General features: G+C 44.3%; 1 protein-coding gene across 1 annotated transcript in view; it reads left to right on the top strand.

Annotated features, from left to right (window-relative positions):
* Positions 1–20531, top strand: part of RYR3 (ryanodine receptor 3) — a 1295770-nt gene that overhangs the window by 803347 nt on the left and 471892 nt on the right. Inside the window, 6 exon segments of the mRNA XM_063948019.1 lie at positions 3282–3368; positions 9110–9336; positions 11223–12027; positions 13406–13606; positions 13691–13793; positions 14658–14795. Coding sequence (XP_063804089.1) covers positions 3282–3368; positions 9110–9336; positions 11223–12027; positions 13406–13606; positions 13691–13793; positions 14658–14795 — 1561 coding nt within the window.

The raw sequence follows: 20531 nt of genomic DNA, 5'->3' as shown, positions 1-20531 counted from the left end.
TACTGTAGCACAACGAGTATTCCTCCCAGAGGACAAAGCGAGAACACTCCAAAGAAATGGTTTGCATGGTTTTCTGACCTGCTCGAATATCCATTCATCTTTGCTTAAAATTGTTGGTAAAGATGGTGGCCTCGTACGAGGCGATACAGTACGAAAGGTTCCATGCCAGACCCTTCCAATTGGACATCCTGAACAAATGGTCTGGTTCCCATCTCCAGATGTAGCGGATGATTCAGCTGTCACCCCAGGCCAGGTTTTCTCTCCTGTGGTGGCTACAGTCTTCCAATCTACTGGAAGGTTGACACTTCAGGATTCGGGATTGGATCCTCCTCACGACGGATGCGAGTCTAAGAGGATGCGGAGCTGTCACCCAGAGGGCACAGTTCCAGGGCAGGTGGTCTGCCCAAGAGGTCCTACTTCTGATCAACAACCTTGAACTTCGGGCTATCTACAATGCTCTGATTCAGGCCTCCCCTCTGCTCCGGAATCTGGCAATCCAGGTTCAGTCGGACAATGCCACGGCTATGGTGTACATCAATCGTCGAGGAGGGACAAAAAGCAGGGCCTGCATGCGAGAAATGTGTCAAGGATACTCCTCTGGTCGGAAAGAAATGCAAGAGCACTGTTTTTAGCAGCCGTGCAAACGCTATGCCGCCGCGCACTGGGAGTGTATTTTAGCTTAGCAGAAGTGCGAACGAAGGGATCGCAGAGCGGCTACAAAGTACACTGCTCAAAAAAATAAAGGGAACACTAAAATAACATATCCTAGATCTCAATGAATGAAATATTCTTATTAAATACTTTGTTCTTTACATAGTTGAATGTGCTGACAACAAAATCACACAAAAATTATCAATGGAAATCAAATTTATTAACCCATGGAAGTCTGGATTTGGAGTCACACTCAAAATTAAAGTGGAAAAACACACTACAGGCTGATCCAACTTTGATGTAATGTCCTTAAAACAAGTCAAAATGAGGCTCAGTAGTGTGTGTGGCCTCCACGTGCCTGTATGACCTCCCTACAACGCCTGGGCATGCTCCTGATGAGGTGGCGGATAGTCTCCTGAGGGCTCTCTTCCCAGACCTGGACTAAAGCATCCGCCAACTCCTGGACAGTCTGTGGTGCAACGTGGCGTTGGTGGATGGAGCGAGACATGATGTCCCAGATGTGCTCAATTGGATTCAGGTCTGGGGAACGGGCGGGCCAGTCCATAGCATCAATGCCTTTGTCTTGCAGGAACTGCTGACACACTCCAGCCACATGAGGTCTAGCATTTTCTTGCATTAGGAGGAACCCAGGGCCCAACCTCACCAGCATATAGTCTCACAAGGGGTCTGAGGATCTCATCTCGGTACCTAATAGCAGTCAGGCTACCTCTGGCGTGCACATGGAGGGCTGTGTGGCCCCCAAAAGAAATGCCACCCCACACCATTACTAACCCACTGCCAAACCGGTCATGCTGGAGGATGTTGCAGGCAGCAGAACGTTCTCCTTGGCGTCTCCAGGCTCTGTCACGTCTGTCACATGTGCTCAGTGAGAACCTGCTTTCATCTGTGAAGAGCACAATTTTGGTGTTCTATGGCAAATGCCACACGTCCTGCATGGTGTTGGGCTGTAAGCACAACCCCCACCTGTGGATGTCGGGCTTCCATACCACCCTCATGGAGTCTGTTTCTGATCGTTTGAGTAGACACATGCACATTTGTGGCTTGCTGGAGGTAATTTTGCAGGGCTCTGGCAGTGCTCCTCCTGTTCCTCCTTGCACAGAGGCGGAGGTAGCGGTCCTGCTGCTGGGTTGTTGCCCTCCTACGGCCTCCTCCACGTCTCCTGATGTACTGGCCTGTCTCCTGGTAGCGCCTCCATGCTCTGGACACTACGCTGACAGACAGCAAACCTTCTTGCCACAGCTGGCATTGATGTGCCATCCTGGATGAGCTGCACTACCTGAGCCACTTGTGTGGGTTGTAGACTCCGTCTCATGCTACCACTAGAGTGAAAGCACCGCCAGCTTTCAAAAGTGACCAAAACATCAGCCAGAAAGCATAGGAGCTGAGAAGTGGTCTGTGGTCACCACCTGCAGAACAACTCCTTTATTGGGGGTGTCTTGCTAATTGCCTATAATTTCCACCTGGTGTCTATTCCATTTGCACAACAGCATGTGAAATTGATTGTCAATTAGTGTTGCTTCCTAAGTGGACAGTTTGATTTCACAGAAGTGTGATTGACTTGGAGTTACATTGTGTTGTTTAAGTGTTCCCTTTATTTTTTTGAGCAGTGTATTTTTGTGCAGTTTTAGAGTAGCTTCAAACCTACTCAGCACTTGCGATCACTTCAGAACATTCAGTTTCTGATTTGACGTCACAAACACGCCCTGCGTTCGCCCAGCCATGCCTGCGTTTTTCCGAACACTCCTCAGTTGACCCCAGAAAAGCCCTTTTCCTGTCAATCACTCTGCGGCTGCCAGTGTGACTGAAAAGCATCGCTAGACCCTGTGTAAAACTACATGATTCGTTGTAATAGTACGCCACGCGTGCGCATTTTGCCGCATACGCAGAAGTGCCCTTTTTTTGCCTCATCGCTATACAGCGAACAACTCGGAATGACCACCATGGTACACCTAAGTATCTTCTTTAAATCCTATTGTGTACTACACTCTTCTATAATAATTTCCTGTTGGGTTTTCAGTTTCACATTTATTATATTATGTTTCACAAAACATAATTTGTTTACAACGATTTGATTTGGAAGGAATACCTTATTACTTACAAGTTAATTGAATGATCAAACTGGGCTTCTAGGCAAACAGTGTTAAGAAATAATGTCATGGATAATTGCAGCTTCCATAGCAGAGCTGGAAATCTGACCAGTGTGTACAAAACAGAGCTAATTATGATGATACAATAACTTTATGTACATATTACATATGCTGTGTATACATTGCCGATATTCTAAAAGTGAAAACTTTAATGTAGACCAAACTACTTTTTAGTCCCCATCTTGACTCCTTTGCTGCAACCTATATAATAATGTATCCATTATTTGTCAAGATTATACTGTAGGTGTCAAGATTATGGTCGTGGCTGTAAATTCTCATATTTGAAACCCCATTAATGTAACGTAACAGACATTATTGACAGATCGGTACCACTGTATTATGGCTTCCAGCTTAGATAACTGGAGGTGTCCTGATGTGTTTGAATAATACTTCACTTAGACGGAATTACAACACTGTGTTAGATGATGGTTTTCACTAAAATAAATCCATTTAACTTGTTAGGTTGAACCAAACACCAAGCTGTTCCCAGCGGTCTTCCTGCAGCCGACTAGCACTAATCTATTCCAGTTTGAACTTGGAAAATTAAAGGTAGTATTTATTTTTTGCTTTAATAGTTTTCTTTGCCTACCATAGCCTTAAGTTAATTTTGGTTATTTAGGAGCACGCAATTTACAGCTGATATTTTTTTATTTTTTTATTCTTACCTTATTTCTCTATCGTCCTAGTGGATGCTGGGGTTCCTGAAAGGACCATGGGGAATAGCGGCTCCGCAGGAGACAGGGCACAAAAAGTAAAGCTTTTCCAGATCAGGTGGTGTGCACTGGCTCCTCCCCCTATGACCCTCCTCCAGACTCCAGTTAGATTTTTGTGCCCGGCCGAGAAGGGTGCAATTCTAGGTGGCTCTCATAAAGAGCTGCTTAGAGAAAGTTTAGCTTAGGTTTTTTATTTTACAGTGATTCCTGCTGGCAACAGGATCACTGCAACGAGGGACAGAGGGGAGAAGAAGTGAACTCACCTGCGTGCAGGATGGATTGGCTTCTTGGCTACTGGACATCAGCTCCAGAGGGACGATCACAGGTACAGCCTGGATGGTCACCGGAGCCGCGCCGCCGGCCCCCTTGCAGATGCTGAAGTAAGAAGAGGTCCAGAATCGGCGGCTGAAGACTCCTGCAGTCTTCTAAAGGTAGCGCACAGCACTGCAGCTGTGCGCCATTTTCCTCTCAGCACACTTCACACGCAGTCACTGAGGGTGCAGGGCGCTGGGGGGGGGCGCCCTGGGAGGCAAATGAAAACCTATTAAAAGGCTAAAAATACCTCACATATAGCCCCCAGAGGCTATATGGAGATATTTAACCCCTGCCTGGATTCACAAAATAGCGGGAGACGAGGCCGCCGAAAAAGGGGCGGGGCCTATCTCCTCAGCACACGGCGCCATTTCCTCTCACAGCTCCGCTGGTCAGGACGGCTCCCAGGTCTCTCCCCTGCACTGCACTACAGAAACAGGGTAAAACAGAGAGGGGGGGCAAATTTAATGGCAATATTTTGATATATATAAAGCAGCTATAAGGGAGCACTTATTATAAGGCTATCCCTGTCATATATAGCGCTTTTTTGGTGTGTGCTGGCAGACTCTCCCTCTGTCTCCCCAAAGGGCTAGTGGGTCCTGTCTTCGTGTAGAGCATTCCCTGTGTGTCTGCTGTGTGTCGGTACGTGTGTGTCGACATGTATGAGGACGATATTGGTGTGGAGGCGGAGCAATTGCCAAATATGGGGATGTCACCTCCTAGGGGGTCGACACCAGAATGGATGCCTTTATTTGTGGAATTACGGGATAGCGTCAACTCGCTTAAGCAGTCGTTTGACGACATGAGGCGGCCGGACAATCAATTAGTGCCTGTCCAGGCGCCTCAAACACCGTCAGGGGCTGTGAAACGCCCTTTGCCTCAGTCGGTCGACACAGACCCAGACACAGGCACTGATTCCAGTGGTGACGGTGACGAATCAACCGTATTTTCCAGTAGGGCCACACGTTATATGATTTTGGCAATGAAGGAGGCGTTACATTTAGCTGATACTACAGGTACCACTAAACAGGGTATTATGTGGGGTGTGAAAAAACTACCTATAGTTTTTCCTGAATCAGAAGAATTAAATGACGTGTGTGATGAAGCGTGGGTTGCCCCTGATAAAAAGCTGATAATTTCAAAGAAATTATTGGCATTATACCCTTTCCCGCCAGAGGTTAGGGAGCGCTGGGAAACACCTCCTAGGGTGGACAAGGCGCTAACACGCTTATCTAAACAAGTGGCGTTACCCTCTCCTGAGACGGCCGCACTTAAAGATCCATCAGATAGGAGGATGGAAAATATCCAAAAAAGTATATACACACATGCAGGTGTTATACTACGACCAGCTATAGCGACTGCTTGGATGTGCAGTGCTGGGGTAGTTTGGTCAGAGTCCCTGATTGAAAATATTGATACCCTGGACAGGGACAATATTTTACTGTCGTTAGAACAAATAAAGGATGCATTTCTTTATATGCGTGATGCACAGAGGGATATCTGCACACTGGCATCACGGGTAAGTGCTATGTCCATTTCGGCCAGAAGAGCTTTATGGACGCGACAGTGGACAGGCGATGCGGATTCAGCAGCCCTTTCGTTCCTTTAAAAATAAGAGAGCAAAGGGCTATTCATATCTGCCACGAGGCAGAGGTCGAGGGAAGAGACAGCAACAGGCAGCTCCTTCCCAGGAACAGAAGCCCTCCCCGGCTTCTACAAAAGCCTCAACATGACGCTGGGGCTTCTCAAGCGGACTCGGGGACGGTGGGCGGTCGTCTCAAAAATTACAGCGCGCAGTGGGCTCACTCGCAGGTAGATCCCTGGATCCTGCAGATAATATCTCAGGGGTACAGGTTGGAATTAGAGACAGATCCACCTCGCCGTTTCCTGAAGTCTGCTTTACCAACGTCCCCCTCCGAAAGGGAGACGGTTTTGGAAGCCATTCACAAGCTGTACTCTCAGCAGGTGATAGTCAAGGTACCTCTTCTACAACAAGGGAAGGGGTATTATTCCACTCTATTGTGGTACCGAAGCCAGATGGCTCGGTAAGGCCTATTCTAAATCTGAAGTCCTTGAACCTGTACATAAAGAAGTTCAAGTTCAAGAGGGAGTCACTCAGAGCAGTGATAGCGAACCTGGAAGAAGGGGACTTTATGGTATCCTTGGACATAAAGGATGCGTATCTCCACGTTCCAAATTTACCCCTCACACCAGGGGTACCTCAGGTTCGTTGTACAAAACTGTCACTATCAGTTTCAGACGCTGCCGTTTGGTTTGTCCACGGCACCTCGGGTCTTTACAAAGGTAATGGCCGAGATGATGATTCTTCTTCGAAGAAAAGGCGTATTAATTATCCCATACTTGGACGATCTCCTAATAAGGGCAAGGTCCAGAGAACAGCTAGAGATGGGATTAGCACTATCTCAAGAGGTGCTAAAGCAGCACAGATGGATTCTGAATATTCCAAAATCCCAATTAATGCCGACAACTCGTCGGCTGTTCCTAGGGATGATTCTGGACACGGTTCAGAAAAAGGTTTTTCTTCCCGAGGAAAAAGCCAAGGAGTTATCCGACCTGGTCAGGAACCTCCTAAAACCAGGAAAGGTGTTTGTACATCAATGCACAAGAGTCCTGGGAAAAATGGTGGCTTCTTACGAAGCAATTCCATTCGGCAGATTCCATGCAAGAATTTTCCAAAGGGATCTGTTGGACAAATGGTCAGGGTCGCATCTTCAGATGCACCTGCGGATAACCCTGTCTCCAAGGACAAGGGTATCTCTTCTGTGGTGGTTGCAGAGGGCTCATCTATTGGAGGGCCGCAGATTCGGCATACAGGATTGGATCCTGGTGACCACGGACGCCAGCCTGAGAGGCTGGGGAGCAGTCACACAAGGAAGAAACTTCCAGGGAGTGTGGTCGAGCCTGGAAAAGTCTCTTCACATAAATCAAGGAAGACCGGTGTTGATCCAGTCGGACAACATCACGGCAGTCGCCCATGTAAACAGACAGGGCGGCACAAGAAGCAGGAGTGCAATGGCAGAAGCTGCCAGGATCCTTCGCTGGGCGGAGAATCACGTGATAGCACTGTCAGCAGTGTTCATCCCGGGAGTGGACAACTGGGAAGCAGACTTCCTCAGCAGACACGATCTTCACCCGGGAGAGTGGGGACTTCATCCAGAAGTTTTCCACATGCTAATAAACCATTGGGAAAGACCAATGGTGGACATGATGGCGTCTCGCCTCAACAAAAAACTGGACAGGTATTGCGCCAGGTCAAGAGATCCGCAGGCAATAGCTGTGGACGCGCTGGTAACACCTTGGGTGTACCAGTCGGTGTATGTGTTTCCTCCTCTGCCTCTCATACCAAAGGTATTGAGAATCATACGGCAAAGCGGAGTAAGAACGATACTAGTGGCTCCGGATTGGCCAAGAAGGTCTTGGTACCCGGAACTTCAAGAGATGGTCACGGACGATCCGTGGCCTCTACCTCTGAGAAGGGACCTGCTTCAACAGGGTCCCTGCCTCTTTCAAGACTTACCGCGGCTGCGTTTGACGGCATGGCGGTTGAACGCCAGATCCTAAAAGGAAAAGGCATTCCAGAAGAAGTCATTCCTACCTTGATTAAGGCAAGAAAGGAAGTCACCGCGAAGCATTATCACCGCATTTGGCGGAAATATGTTGCGTGGTGCGAGGATCGGAGTGCTCCGACGGAGGAATTTCAACTGGGTCGTTTCCTACATTTCCTGCAATCAGGATTGTCTATGGGTCTCAAATTGGGATCTATTAAGGTCAAATTTCGGCCCTGTCAATATTCTTCCAAAAAGAATTGGCCTCAGTCCCTGAGGTCCAGACTTTTGTCAAAGGAGTACTGCATATACAGCCTCCTGTGGTGCCTCCGGTGGCACCGTGGGATCTAAATGTAGTTTTAGATTTCCTCAAATCCCATTGGTTTGAACCACTAAAAAATGTGGATTTGAAATATCTCACATGGAAAGTGACTATGTTACTGGCCCTGGCTTCCGCCAGGAGAGTATCTGAACTGGCGGCTTTATCTTATAAAAGCCCTTATTTAATTTTCCATTCGGATAGGGCAGAGCTGCGGACGCGTCCGCATTTTCTCCCTAAGGTGGTATCAGCGTTTCACCTGAACCAGCCTATTGTAGTGCCTGCGGCTACAAGCGACTTGGAGGACTCCAAGTTGTTGGACGTTGTCAGAGCTTTAAAAATATACATTTCAAGGACGGCTGGAGTCAGAAAATCTGACTCGCTGTTTATACTGTATGCACCCAACAAGTTGGGTGCGCCTGCTTCTAAGCAGTCGATTGCTCGTTGGATTTGTAACACAATTCAACTTGCACATTCTGTGGCAGGCCTGCCACAGCCTAAATCTGTTAAGGCCCATTCCACAAGGAAGGTGGGCTCATCTTGGGCGGCTGCCCGAGGGGTCTCGGCATTACAACTCTGCCGAGCAGCTACGTGGTCAGGGGAGAACACGTTTGTAAAATTCTACAAATTTGATACCCTGGCAAAAGAGGACCTGGAGTTCTCTCATTCGGTGCTGCAGAGTCATCCGCACTCTCCCGCCCGTTTGGGAGCTTTGGTATAATCCCCATGGTCCTTTCAGGAACCCCAGCATCCACTAGGACGATAGAGAAAATAAGAATTTACTTACCGATAATTCTATTTCTCGGAGTCCGTAGTGGATGCTGGGCGCCCATCCCAAGTGCGGATTATCTGCAATACTTGTACATAGTTATTGTTAACTAATTCGGGTTATTGTTTAGGGAGCCATCTTTCAGAGGCTCCTCTGTTATCATACTGTTAACTGGGTTTAGATCACAAGTTGTACGGTGTGATTGGTGTGGCTGGTATGAGTCTTACCCGGGATTCAAAATCCTCCCTTATTGTGTACGCTCGTCCGGGCACAGTACCTAACTGGAGTCTGGAGGAGGGTCATAGGGGGAGGAGCCAGTGCACACCACCTGATCTGGAAAAGCTTTACTTTTTGTGCCCTGTCTCCTGCGGAGCCGCTATTCCCCATGGTCCTTTCAGGAACCCCAGCATCCACTACGGACTCCGAGAAATAGAATTATCGGTAAGTAAATTCTTATTTTTTTTGACATCTTTCAGTGAGAGTTGACAAGATATGTGAAGTATAATGCGTTCATAGATTTGAAAAGATAATTTTAATTCGCTGTATTTTTTTTTTTGTGATGAATCATGCCTCTTAATAACTATTTTGTTTTCTGAATTTGGGGTAAAAAGAACTCCATGCCCCTTTCAGCTGGAATATTTAAGAGTGAGGAGAAGAATCCAGTGCCGCAGTGCCCACCCCGCTTAGATGTGCAGTCTATCACACCCGTTCTCTGGAGCCGAATGCCTAATACTTTCCTAAAAGTAGAAACAGAACGTGTGAGTGAGCGTCACGGCTGGGTGGTGCAGTGCCTGGAACCCCTGCAGATGATGGCATTGCATATACCTGAGGAGAACAGGTCATTTTCTTTTTGAAGCACTTTGCTCTTTGTTAAATGTCCGGGAATATAATAATTGGAGAATATTACCTGTTATTTATAACTAAACCCATCTCACATTCAGGATAATATCCTCTTAATAAATGGGAAATAAGTATAGTTTGAGGGGTTTAGAGAACAATTCTGACTTATTATGCATGTAGGGGTGTTCGTGGTATGAGGAATGGTCAGTCGCTGGCCTCTGGTGGCATCCTGTAGGAGGAAACAGCCCTTCTACCTGTGAAAGCTAGCGAGTTGGAAGTATGGGAAATACCGCACCGATCTTAATATATAAGAAATATGAATAGCAATAATATCAATAATCAAGAAACCAATGTAAGCAATTTATCAGAAAATATTTCCTTATTGGCGTTTCATTGGTGGTGCACCCTAAGTCAGAATTGTACTTGAACAAAACAGTAAATAGAGAAGAAGGCTCTTTTTTGGGTGCACTCTTAGAATTTATGAGATAAAGAATGAAATATACAGAACATTTTAAACATATAATTTAAATGGTATATTAAAAATAACTATTTAACTTGGTGTATCCTAAACACAAATAATGACAAATAAACAATGTACATGAACATTACATCCTCTTAATAACCGGTCTCTTTGTTAGTATTAAAGGGTATATCCAGATTGTAATGACCAGATACGAGGGTGTGTTTTATATAATTTTAAATCTCAATATGCACGACCCAGTTTAGAAGAATTTATAGCCATGGGCGTACTCTGTGCCTAACGCTGACAGCAGATTCACTATCTTTTTTCCACATTCTTTATCTTTGATCCTCATCCTCTTCCGCTCTAATTAGGTGGCAATGAAATCTCTTTGATCATATAAGTAAAAGCGCTAATCTTCTGTAGGCGTACACTCAACCTTTACCCACAATTTTTGAACAGTGCTTATTTATATACCCGTTGGTTATGGTCATAATAACCTATTATAGGTTATGAATACTGAGATTCAACATTATTGAGAATAACCTATTGTAGGTCATGAATATTGAGATTTCAAATGATATAAAACACACCCTCTTATCTGGTCATTACAATCTGGATATACCCTTTAATACTAACAAAGAGACCGGTTATTAAGAGGATGTAATGTTCATGTACATTGTTTATTTGTCATTATGTGTGTTTAGGATACACCAAGTGAAATAGTTATTTTTAATATACCATTAAAATTATATGTTTAAAATGTTCTGTATATTTCATTCTTTATCTCATAAATTCTAAGAGTGCACCCAAAAAAGAGTCTTCTTTTCTCTTTACTGTTTTGTTCAAAGCTAGCGAGTTCCATGACATACAGGAGCCGTGCAGTGAGAGATCACTGCTCAATGGAGGAGGGTGGTGGGATAAGGAGGATTGCTTTAGTTGGCACCTGGCTTGGAATGGTCCCTGATGTTTGTAGGTATACAGTACTGGCCATAAATCTGACTCATTAGAACAAGTATGCAAGAATTCTCCATAGAAATACCAAATGTAGATCGACTCTTATTCTTAGACTGGGTACACACTGGAGCGATATCGGTGTCATATGTCGTTGCTGGCCGATTCGGACAGACATATCGGCCAAATCGTGCAGTGTTTTTAGCCAATCTGCGTGGTCACATGCGATATCGCATGTGGCGCAGTGTAAAGAAGGATGGATCGAGGGATCATTCTGGCCTTCATTATATTATATCCATCGGCCACCATATTGTCCGGGTACAGATCACAACAGTGTGTACCCAGCTTAAGTATTACTCAAGAAGTAGTAACCATACAATTGTATAGTTCTACATTTAAACTGTTTGCACGTGTCTCTGTAATGATAGTAGATGTTTTATATTAATCACTTTTTTTGGCCTGTTGATTAGGTGTATTGACATTTTGGAACTGTCAGAGACGGAAGACCTGATGAAATTTCACTACCACACCCTTAAGCTGTACTGTGCAGCATGTGCACTAGGTAATAACCGCGTGGCCCATGCCTTGTGCAGCCATGTGGATCAGTCCCAGCTTTTTTATACCATTGATAACCAATACCTGCCTGGCCTTTTGCGCTCTGGTTTCTACAATCTCCTCATCAGCATCTACTTGGAGTCTGCTAAGGAGGGCAAGCTTATGATGAACAATGAGTTCATTATTCCTATCACAGATGAGACTCGACAGATCCGACTCTTCCCGGATGAGTCTAAAAGACATGGCTTACCCGGAGTGGGTTGTAGTACCTGCCTGAAGTCTGATCTTCGTTTTACAGCACCCTGCTTTGTAATGATAGGTGAGGAAAGGCAACAACATGGCCCAGAAATCCCAGTTGATATCCTCAAATCAAAAGCAATTAGCATGCTCACCGAAGCAGTGCAAAGCAGTGGTGACCACATCCGAGACCCGGTGGGGGGCAAAGCAGACTTCCAGTTTGTGCCAATACTCAAGCTCATTGCCACTCTCCTTATTATGGGAGTTTTTGAGGATGAGGATGTGCGTCAGATTCTGCTGCTCATTGATCCAAACGTTTTTGGAGACCACAAGGAAGAAGACACAGAAGAGAACTGCGATAAGGAGGAGGTGGCACAGGATGAAGAAAAGGCTGTGGAAGCTGGAGAAAAAGCAACAAGAGATGCCAAGGCTCCTGTTAAAGGTTTACTGCAGACCCGACTCCCAGAATCGGTCAAACATCAGGTGACTTACAGTATTATCCAGAGTTTTTTTTGTTCAGATGTGCAGCAGTAATATTTATAAACCCATTGCATTATTTTACCACTTTCCTATTCGTAAACATGCATGTACAGCAGCACTGTAAGCACCACTTCCTCTTTCCTAATATATGTATATGTTTATTTATGTGGATTTGTATAACATCACCTCTTGAAGCAGTCTATGTAGCTGTATGTTTTGGGTCCACACTTGTACAAATCACAAATGTAACGTTCTCCCAATAACTTTTTCTTTGAGAAATTTGATGGAGAGAAGTTAAAGAGAGGTAATTGTTGGGTGCCATTAAACGTGATTGGTATGGTGGATTCAGTTTGCAAAAGTTACTGTCAATAAGTTGCAGATGTTCTCATCATTTGTATATTCAAAATAGTGGGGTTTACAGGGGCTTCCTTTGGATGAAAAATATAATTTATTATTATTATTATTATTATTATTATTAATAATAATAATAATAATAATAATAATAATATTTTTTGTAAGATGCCACAAGGGTTCTGTAGCTCCATGCAAGGGGGTGAAACTGACTGAAAGAATTAGAAGTACAGACAGCATATAATTTCACATATATCCGTACATAAAGTGAGCATTTAGCATAATTACGTATACAGCAAAGAAAAAGGTGAGTGGGTCCTGCTCATATAGTTTACCATCTTTAGAGTATATGGGTGGGCACAAATGGCATATGCTATAAGCTGATGCACTGAAATAATATGTGATGTAAATGGAAACCCCTGAAAAAAAGTCTGTGCTTATCTCTGCTTCGGGTTATCCTACTAAACAGAATAGTGAATGTAAAACAAATTGGTGGATTGAGTAAAGGGGGGTACGCACTGAGAGATCCGTGTTTAAAATCTAAGCAATCAGACTAGATTGCTTAGATTTCAAGCAGGGATCTGTCGTGTGTATGCCCCACAGTGATAGCGAAGCGCGGCCCCGCGCATCGCTATCGCCGGTGCTAGATTGAGCCTGCATGCAGGCTCAATCTAGCGGGTCGCTCATTTCACCGCTGTGTGAAGTGAGCGCCCCGTCCGTCCGTCCTTTCGCTCAGCACATCGCGCTGAGCGGGAAAAGAGATGTGTGCTGAGCGGTCTGTGTTAAGATCGCTCATCACACATCTCTACCGTCAGTACCCCCCTTAAGATTTCAGTTAAATTGTAGTTATCAAAAGTAAGATTCTCTGTGTAAATAAACCAGTAGTCCTTGGCTGTCTTTATAGCATGCCTTTAAAATAAAATTGTTTGGTGCTGGATGATTCTCTTATCTGGATTAACATATATTACAATAGTCACTTAGCAACACATGATTCTGTGCACCACTAACAATGTGCCCTTATTCTCCTCAGATGTGTGAGCTTCTTCATCACTTCTGTGATTGTGAGCTGAAACACCGCGTGGAATCCATAGTTTCTTTCTCCGATAACTATGTATCAAAGCTACAGTACAATCAGAAGTTCCGTTACAATGAACTAATGCTAGCACTGAACATGTCTGCCGCTCTGACTGCCAAGAAAACTAGGGAATTTCGCTCACCTCCACAGGAACAGGTAATATTATGACTAAAGAAAGTTCTTTCATTTCCAGGCAGGTCCTAACAAGAACATTAACTACTGTCTCTTTTGTTTTTAAAGATTAACATGCTTCTGAATTTCCCACAACTAGAAGATAGCCCTTGCCCAGAAGAGATTCGAGATGAGCTATATGAGTTCCACGAGGATCTTCTCATGCACTGTGGTAATTATAACTTAATGGAAAATTGCTGTGAATGATAAAGCATAGACCACACTTTGCTCTTCACCATATGCAAGAAGTTGCTTCAGCGGACACCATGTATCATGAAATCATATAGAAATTAATTCTCCTTGTGTTTAAAAGTCTTTCTTCTACATTGTAGTGTGGTGGAAAAGGGATAAAATGGAAATAGAGGTAGCAGTGGCGGAGAGGTTGTTTGGAATTTAGAGGAGGCCTTAGAGGAGCAGAGGTTGGCTGTGAAAAGAGGTCCAGGGAGGCTCCCTTAAGTCTTATTTTTATTTCACCTGATGTTATTCTTCTGTGTAATCTGAGATAGGAAGAGATGAAATTGTAGAGGGTTGAGATAAGGCCCTTCGAGGAGTGGTTGTGGACATAAAGCTGAAACTAGCGTATATAATGGAAATGTTTTCCCGTTTTCAGTACCCTACAAAAATGAATTATTTTGTACATTAGAGTTTATTAAGAAACTTATTTACTGTATCATCACTCTGATGTATCTAGAAAAATAGATAATTACAAGTGGAATATATTTTGCTGCATGTACATTGACCTTGTATTCCACTGCTAAAAGCAGATGCTCAGGGGATGGCAATCACAATATTTAGATTTTCAAGGCCAACAATTCAATTCATTGACAATATTTTGACACTAATCTGAATACTTACATACAAGGTACTGAATACTGGACAATAGACAAGTATCAGTAATGGTAAATTAAGTGATAGCATACGGATAGTTACATGATTCACCATCACACAACACTACCTATACAGTAAGTGATTTTAAAGATGTTTTATTGTCATGTGTAATACTACATTGTAAGATAATGTCATTTTTATGATAAAGGCATTCCACTTGAGGAAGAAGAGGAGGCGGCGGAAGATACATCATGGACTGGTCGGCTTCGAAAACTAGTGTACAAAATTAAGGGCCGGCCAAAGACTGAAGAACAGGATCCAGCAGAGGAGGAGGAGAAATCTCCTAGTATGTCACAGTAGGAATCAGTCATGTAAAAATCAAATAATAATCAATGGGAATAAAAAACTAGGGGCCAGAAGGGTGGCGACTATGCACAAGATATTATGGTTTATAGAAAATGGATTAACCACATGAGAGGAAGTGTTTATAGTGGTTTAAGCCCCCTGAAATAACATCTCCTGACGCCTGAGGCTATTGGCGCAGTGTCCCTAGATCAGGCAGGTGCAGAAGGCAACCGACACTGAAGGTTAATCCTTTACAATCTCTGCTAATATCTAAAGGTAAACCAAAATGAAAAAAACATCGGAGCTTATTAGGGTGACAGTAAGCCTTCCCAAACTCAGAGTATCACAGTTCGTGATCAGGAGTCAGCTACCAGTACTAATTTTAAGATCAGCTTGAGGCATTGGATTTCAATAACGCAAGACATTCGTGTGAAGAAATAACTCCTTGTTTATAGCTGTGGAGAAGATGCTGCCACCGGTTGATACCCCTGAAGCATCTCTACAAGGAGATGGTTTGGATGCCTGCTGCTCTGCATATGTTTGGCTACATAATTGAAATGCTCACAATCATTTTTTTACTCCAGGGTGTGGGCTGATCTAAGCAAAATTCTATTGGATATTAATACGGAGGAGATCTCTGTATGCAGCCATAAATCTTCACTGTTACAGATGCCAGCTTACTAGCATGATGGACGTGAGGATAAGTTGTCTCCGTTCCATCTCCCCACATTTACCAACCAAACAGCTTTCTTTGAGCTCGTCACCTGCATCTATTTCCAGCAGTGCATCAGGGATACTGTTACTGTAGCTCCTTAACTTGACAGCTGAATGTGCAGGAATAATGCGCATGACTAAAGAGTCACATGGACAGGAATGTTGCCACATCCTTGTATAAATTCATTTAGCCTGGACATTAAATTAAGATAATTAATTTTAATAAATAGACCATTTTCCTGCAACCATCCCAGCATTATATTAATAGTATTCCGGTTTAATATATAGGTTTACTACTTCTTTCAAGTCCTGCGATTACAGTATTAGTCCTCTGAATGAATAGTCCTTAAAATGCATTAATAGCCCCAACAATATAATTATTGTCCCCACCAGCCCCTTATCACATTACATTACATTCTATCCACATCCTGGTTTTAAAATTTAAAACCGGAAAACCAGTGAGGCCTATGGTCAATTCACCCCTTTACGCACAGCTGTACTTCTTGAATTATGGACACGGGGTCATTCCGTCCTGGCCGCATCAGCAGGCCGCAGCGCAGTTTGCCGATGGTGGCCACACACATTGCGGTCGCATCCCTGATGGATGCAACCTCAATGCCACTGACAGTGGCGGACGCTTGCAGGGCGGCAACGCAGAATTGGGGGAGGGGCGAACGGGGGCGGCCCAGGACCCTTTTCGGGGCAGCTACGTGACATCACATGCAGCCACTCTGAACAAAAAATGGCTGCTGACCACTTGACAGCACAGCCTGGCTGCACTGCCAGGGGTCCGCAATCTAAATGCTGGGCGGCCCCCAGCATGTGGAGAGATGAACGCAGAGCTGGCTGTGTATGCAGCCATCTGCATTTATCTCTGAATAACCCCCACAGTGTAATTCACTCCCTGTAGACCTGCAGTGACCTGACCTGTTTTCTGCATGTCATTTCTGTTTGCTGATGCAGCCCATGGAAGTCATATAGGGGGAATTATGAGAGTTTTACAGGAAAATTTGGCAGTTTAAAAAAAACTATCCATCCAGTGGTAATATGATATGCAAATCATTACGTTTCTGGGAAATATGCCTGTATTTACCTTGTTGCATACCTCCCAACTTTCTTATCTCTAGAAGAGGGAGACACACGCGCGGCGAAAAGGGAGCGTGGCCTATGGAAAAGGGGCGTGGCTTCGCGGATGGCCTGCGACCGTGTGCCACGCCCTGTTTTCTTCACTGAGGGGGCATGCCCAGCGCTCCGTGAGCCGCTGGCATGCCCCCTCTCCTTCTGGCTCCACTGAATAGATGCTGTGCGCATGCGCAGAGCCGGCCTTAGGCATAGGCAAACTAGGCAATTGCCTAGGGCATTTGGTCTGCTATGGGGCACCAGCAGCTTCTGCTGATTAAAATGATATGCGGCATGCCTATATTCTGTGTGTGACTGCAGCTGTATCTGCATACAAAATGCTACGTTGCAGTGTAGTCCTGGAAATCACTGTAATGTAGCATTTCATATGCAGATACAGCCACAGTCGCACACAGAATATAGGCATGCTGCATATCATTTTAATCAGCAGAAGCTGCTTGTGCATCCTAGCCACATAGTAATGCAAATAAGATGCATTTTTATAAACAAAAGGCACCTGACATTAGCAGAGCTGCCAGCTGACTCATGCCAGGCATCTCCTGCAGAACTAGCGGCGGTGCTAGGGGGCACCAGCCAAAATCTTGCCTAGGGCATCATATTGGTTAGGGCTGGCTCTGCGCATGCGCACAGCATCTATTCACCGCTACTCTGCTAAGCAGGGCAGCGAGTGCAGGAGCCTCCCAACTGCCCCCCCACCCCCACCCCACCGCAGGACACTGCGGCCCGCGGGTGGGACAGCTGGACAGTCCCGCGAAAATCGGGCCAGTTGGGAGGTATGCTTGTTGTTATGCTGTCTCGTTGGCTAGTGGTCTTGACCACTGGTTCGTTGACATTACTTTTCTGTGTAGCTAATTCTTGGGAGCTGTATTACAAATTTCAAAACACAGCGCAGACACTATGTAAAATAAAGCCTGTAACACATAAAGCACCCATGCCCCCAACTCGCGACATCCGTATAGGTCCGATCTGGCTAGAATGTAATCAAACACCTACATGGCCAATAAACACCATATCTCACTAGAATCCATCACTTGTATGCTGTTTTCCATTTCCATCCATCAAGGACTAATAGTGCACTTATAGGTTAGAATCTTGGCTGCCTTCGTGCAACCATCTGAAATTAAATGGATGCTTTTTTTTTTTTTGCTTTTTTTTTATTAAGCCAACCAGCATTCCAACCATTTACAGCCTGGTTGTTCTTTGTTCTTGTCTGCAGTTGTTCTTTAGTGGCTTGCAGGTGTTTTTTTGGTGGTTAGGAGAAAACCTAAAAGTGACTGTTAGTATTTTCTGCACTTGGGAACCACTGTCCTAGGCATCTCTACACTATCCACTAAAGCAGTCAAGCAGCGCTGCAGCTCTGTGTTAAACAGTGAACTGTTAGTGCTGCAACTTGCAGATCATCTACTTGTCAATTAGGGACATTGTTTGGACATAGATATGTCCACAAATGCTATTAAATTTGTAAATAAACCATTTGTAAAGCAGTGTGTTGTATATACCATTACCACTATTGTAATAAACCACTATGTAAACCTGGATTTACAAATCTGAACAGTGCTTAGCATGTTGAAGGATTTTCTGGAAGTGTCAGACATGCATGAATCGAATCTGTCAACAGTCTTTCAGGAATACTGTATATATCTGGTTTCATTCCAGGTTTGCAGTAAGAGAGAGGATGACAGTGACACCTTGTGGCAGACCTACAAGTTGCATTATTGGCACATATAGGTTACAAGAGAAGTGCAGAACAAACCACCCTGGGGGAGCAATCACATCACTTAAGTGCAGAACACGGCACCCTGGGGGGCATTCGGACAACTTAGGTGGCAGAAAGTGAGCTTGGCATCTCTGCATGTCCAGTTGTTTGGGAACATTTGCATTATTTCGCTTTGCTGATAAAGCAGCACTGGTGCATTTTTGCCTGCAGCATTACTGGTTTAGCAAGTCCAGATTAAATGTAGTTTTGGAATCACACAAAGTATAGGCGTACGTGCCTACTTTTGGGAAAAAAATTCAAGGAGATTGTTGAACATCTGTTACCATGGATTTTATTTTGAGTAATTTACCAATGCTGCATTAGTGATGTAGCCTGTACAGTAGGCCACATTTCCCAGCTACCTTTCCTGGCAGAGGATGTGGGCGAGTGCGGGAGTATCTCTGGTGCTTCTTTTTGGGCTGGATTAGGTTCCTATTTTATTATTATTATTATTATTATTAGACTTTATTTATAAGGCACCACATATGGTCCGCAGCAGCGTACAGAGAGCAAACAACAAGACAGTACATGGTATAACAATACAAAACAGTAAATTAATAACAAATAGCACTTCAATGTTCAACTCAGCCACTGATGCAAGGGGTGCAGTTGAAACCTTTACCCATTAGCATGGGTGTAACTATTTTAGAGTCTCTGAAAGAGGTACAAGTAGAATCCAGGGGCAAGAGCCCAATGAAGAGTTGTAGAGGGTAGCTAGTAAGAGAGAGTTATAAGTAAAGAGAATAGGAGGGTTCTGCTCAGTGGAGCTTACATTCTAAAGAAAAAAGGGCAAACGGTTGACACAAGGGGTGAGCCAGAGTAAGGGGAGCAGAGGACAAGAAGCAAGAGTGGCAGAGATCAAGGATGAAAGAGGGTGAGGTCAGATACATGGTGACAAGGGTAAGCGGTGGACCGGGTATGCGTTTATGAAAAGATATATATTCAACAGCCATGTGAAGCTATGCAGAAAGAGGATAGTCTGATAGAATTGTTTCAGTGGAGTGAGATGTGGTAACCAGAGGGGAGGAAAGGTGATTGTCATTGACCGACTGGAGAGGGTAATAGGGGTTATGTATAGAGATGTAGAAAGCAGCGGCGTTGGAGAAGACCTTGTATATGAGGGTGAGGAGTTGGAAGAGGATTCTGTAGTCATCGTGGAGATATCAAAGAATGTTGAAGCACTGTAGGCATCTAGTTTTCTGAAGCACAGATATCCACTTTCTTTTTTGGGTATGCTGCTCCAGGGAAAAGTTTCAGGTGAGCTGTGGTGGACACTCTTTTTATGATTTAAAAAGAGTAAACAAAGTAGTTTGACAATAAATGGCTTCACCCAACCACTAACCATGAGTGAAAGAAAAGTTTGTGAGTTACCATTCATATGACAAATGGCCAGAAAATCACAAATTCTGCTAGGGTATGTAAACTTATGAGCACAACTGTAGGTGACAGAGATCTCTGCTTTACGATTATCATGTAGGTTGTTTATCTTGCTGGTTTATTGCTATGTGCTGAGGAAATCTGCTGGGGTTTTGTCTAATGTTGGATATGTCCCTAGTTTAGGGTACACTCAGAAAGGTGCTGTGCGAGACAAAAAATATTAACAATAGCAAGCTACTTTGAACACAGACCACCATACACGTAACATTTAAAAAGTGTGCATAGAAAAAACGCTCAGCTAGGGCTCTATACCACAACGTCCAGGAAGCTCTCACCAACCTCGAAGGTCTGGACATGGGGCCCTGAAAATGAACAGAGACTAGAACACAACCTGAAGTCCCCAAGCTATGTAAGTCCAAACTGTGCCATCATATGTGTCGTCTTCCTAAGAGATGTTACACAGTACTGCTTTGCAAATTGGACCATAAAAAAAATAAAAGAAACAGGTTGCCTTGGCAGGCATCCATCGTGCACCTGTGTTGGTACTGTAAGGCAGTCTGGAAAAAGTAAGGCGCTATTGCAAGGCATATAGGGAAGGAGCTACATTACAAAGGAGTTGTAGCAGTTTGAGTGACAAATCCTTTGTTGCGCCCTCTGTATCCTACACTAAGTAGCCTCTCCTAAATGGATTTTAGAGAACAGTAACTGTAAGTACAAAAAAAATCTATTTTTTCACATGCAGAATTGGAG

Source organism: Pseudophryne corroboree, chromosome 12 (genome assembly GCF_028390025.1).
Source record: "Pseudophryne corroboree isolate aPseCor3 chromosome 12, aPseCor3.hap2, whole genome shotgun sequence".
Lineage (NCBI taxonomy): Eukaryota > Metazoa > Chordata > Amphibia > Anura > Myobatrachidae > Pseudophryne > Pseudophryne corroboree.
This window is presented reverse-complemented; position numbering and strand designations above follow the sequence as displayed.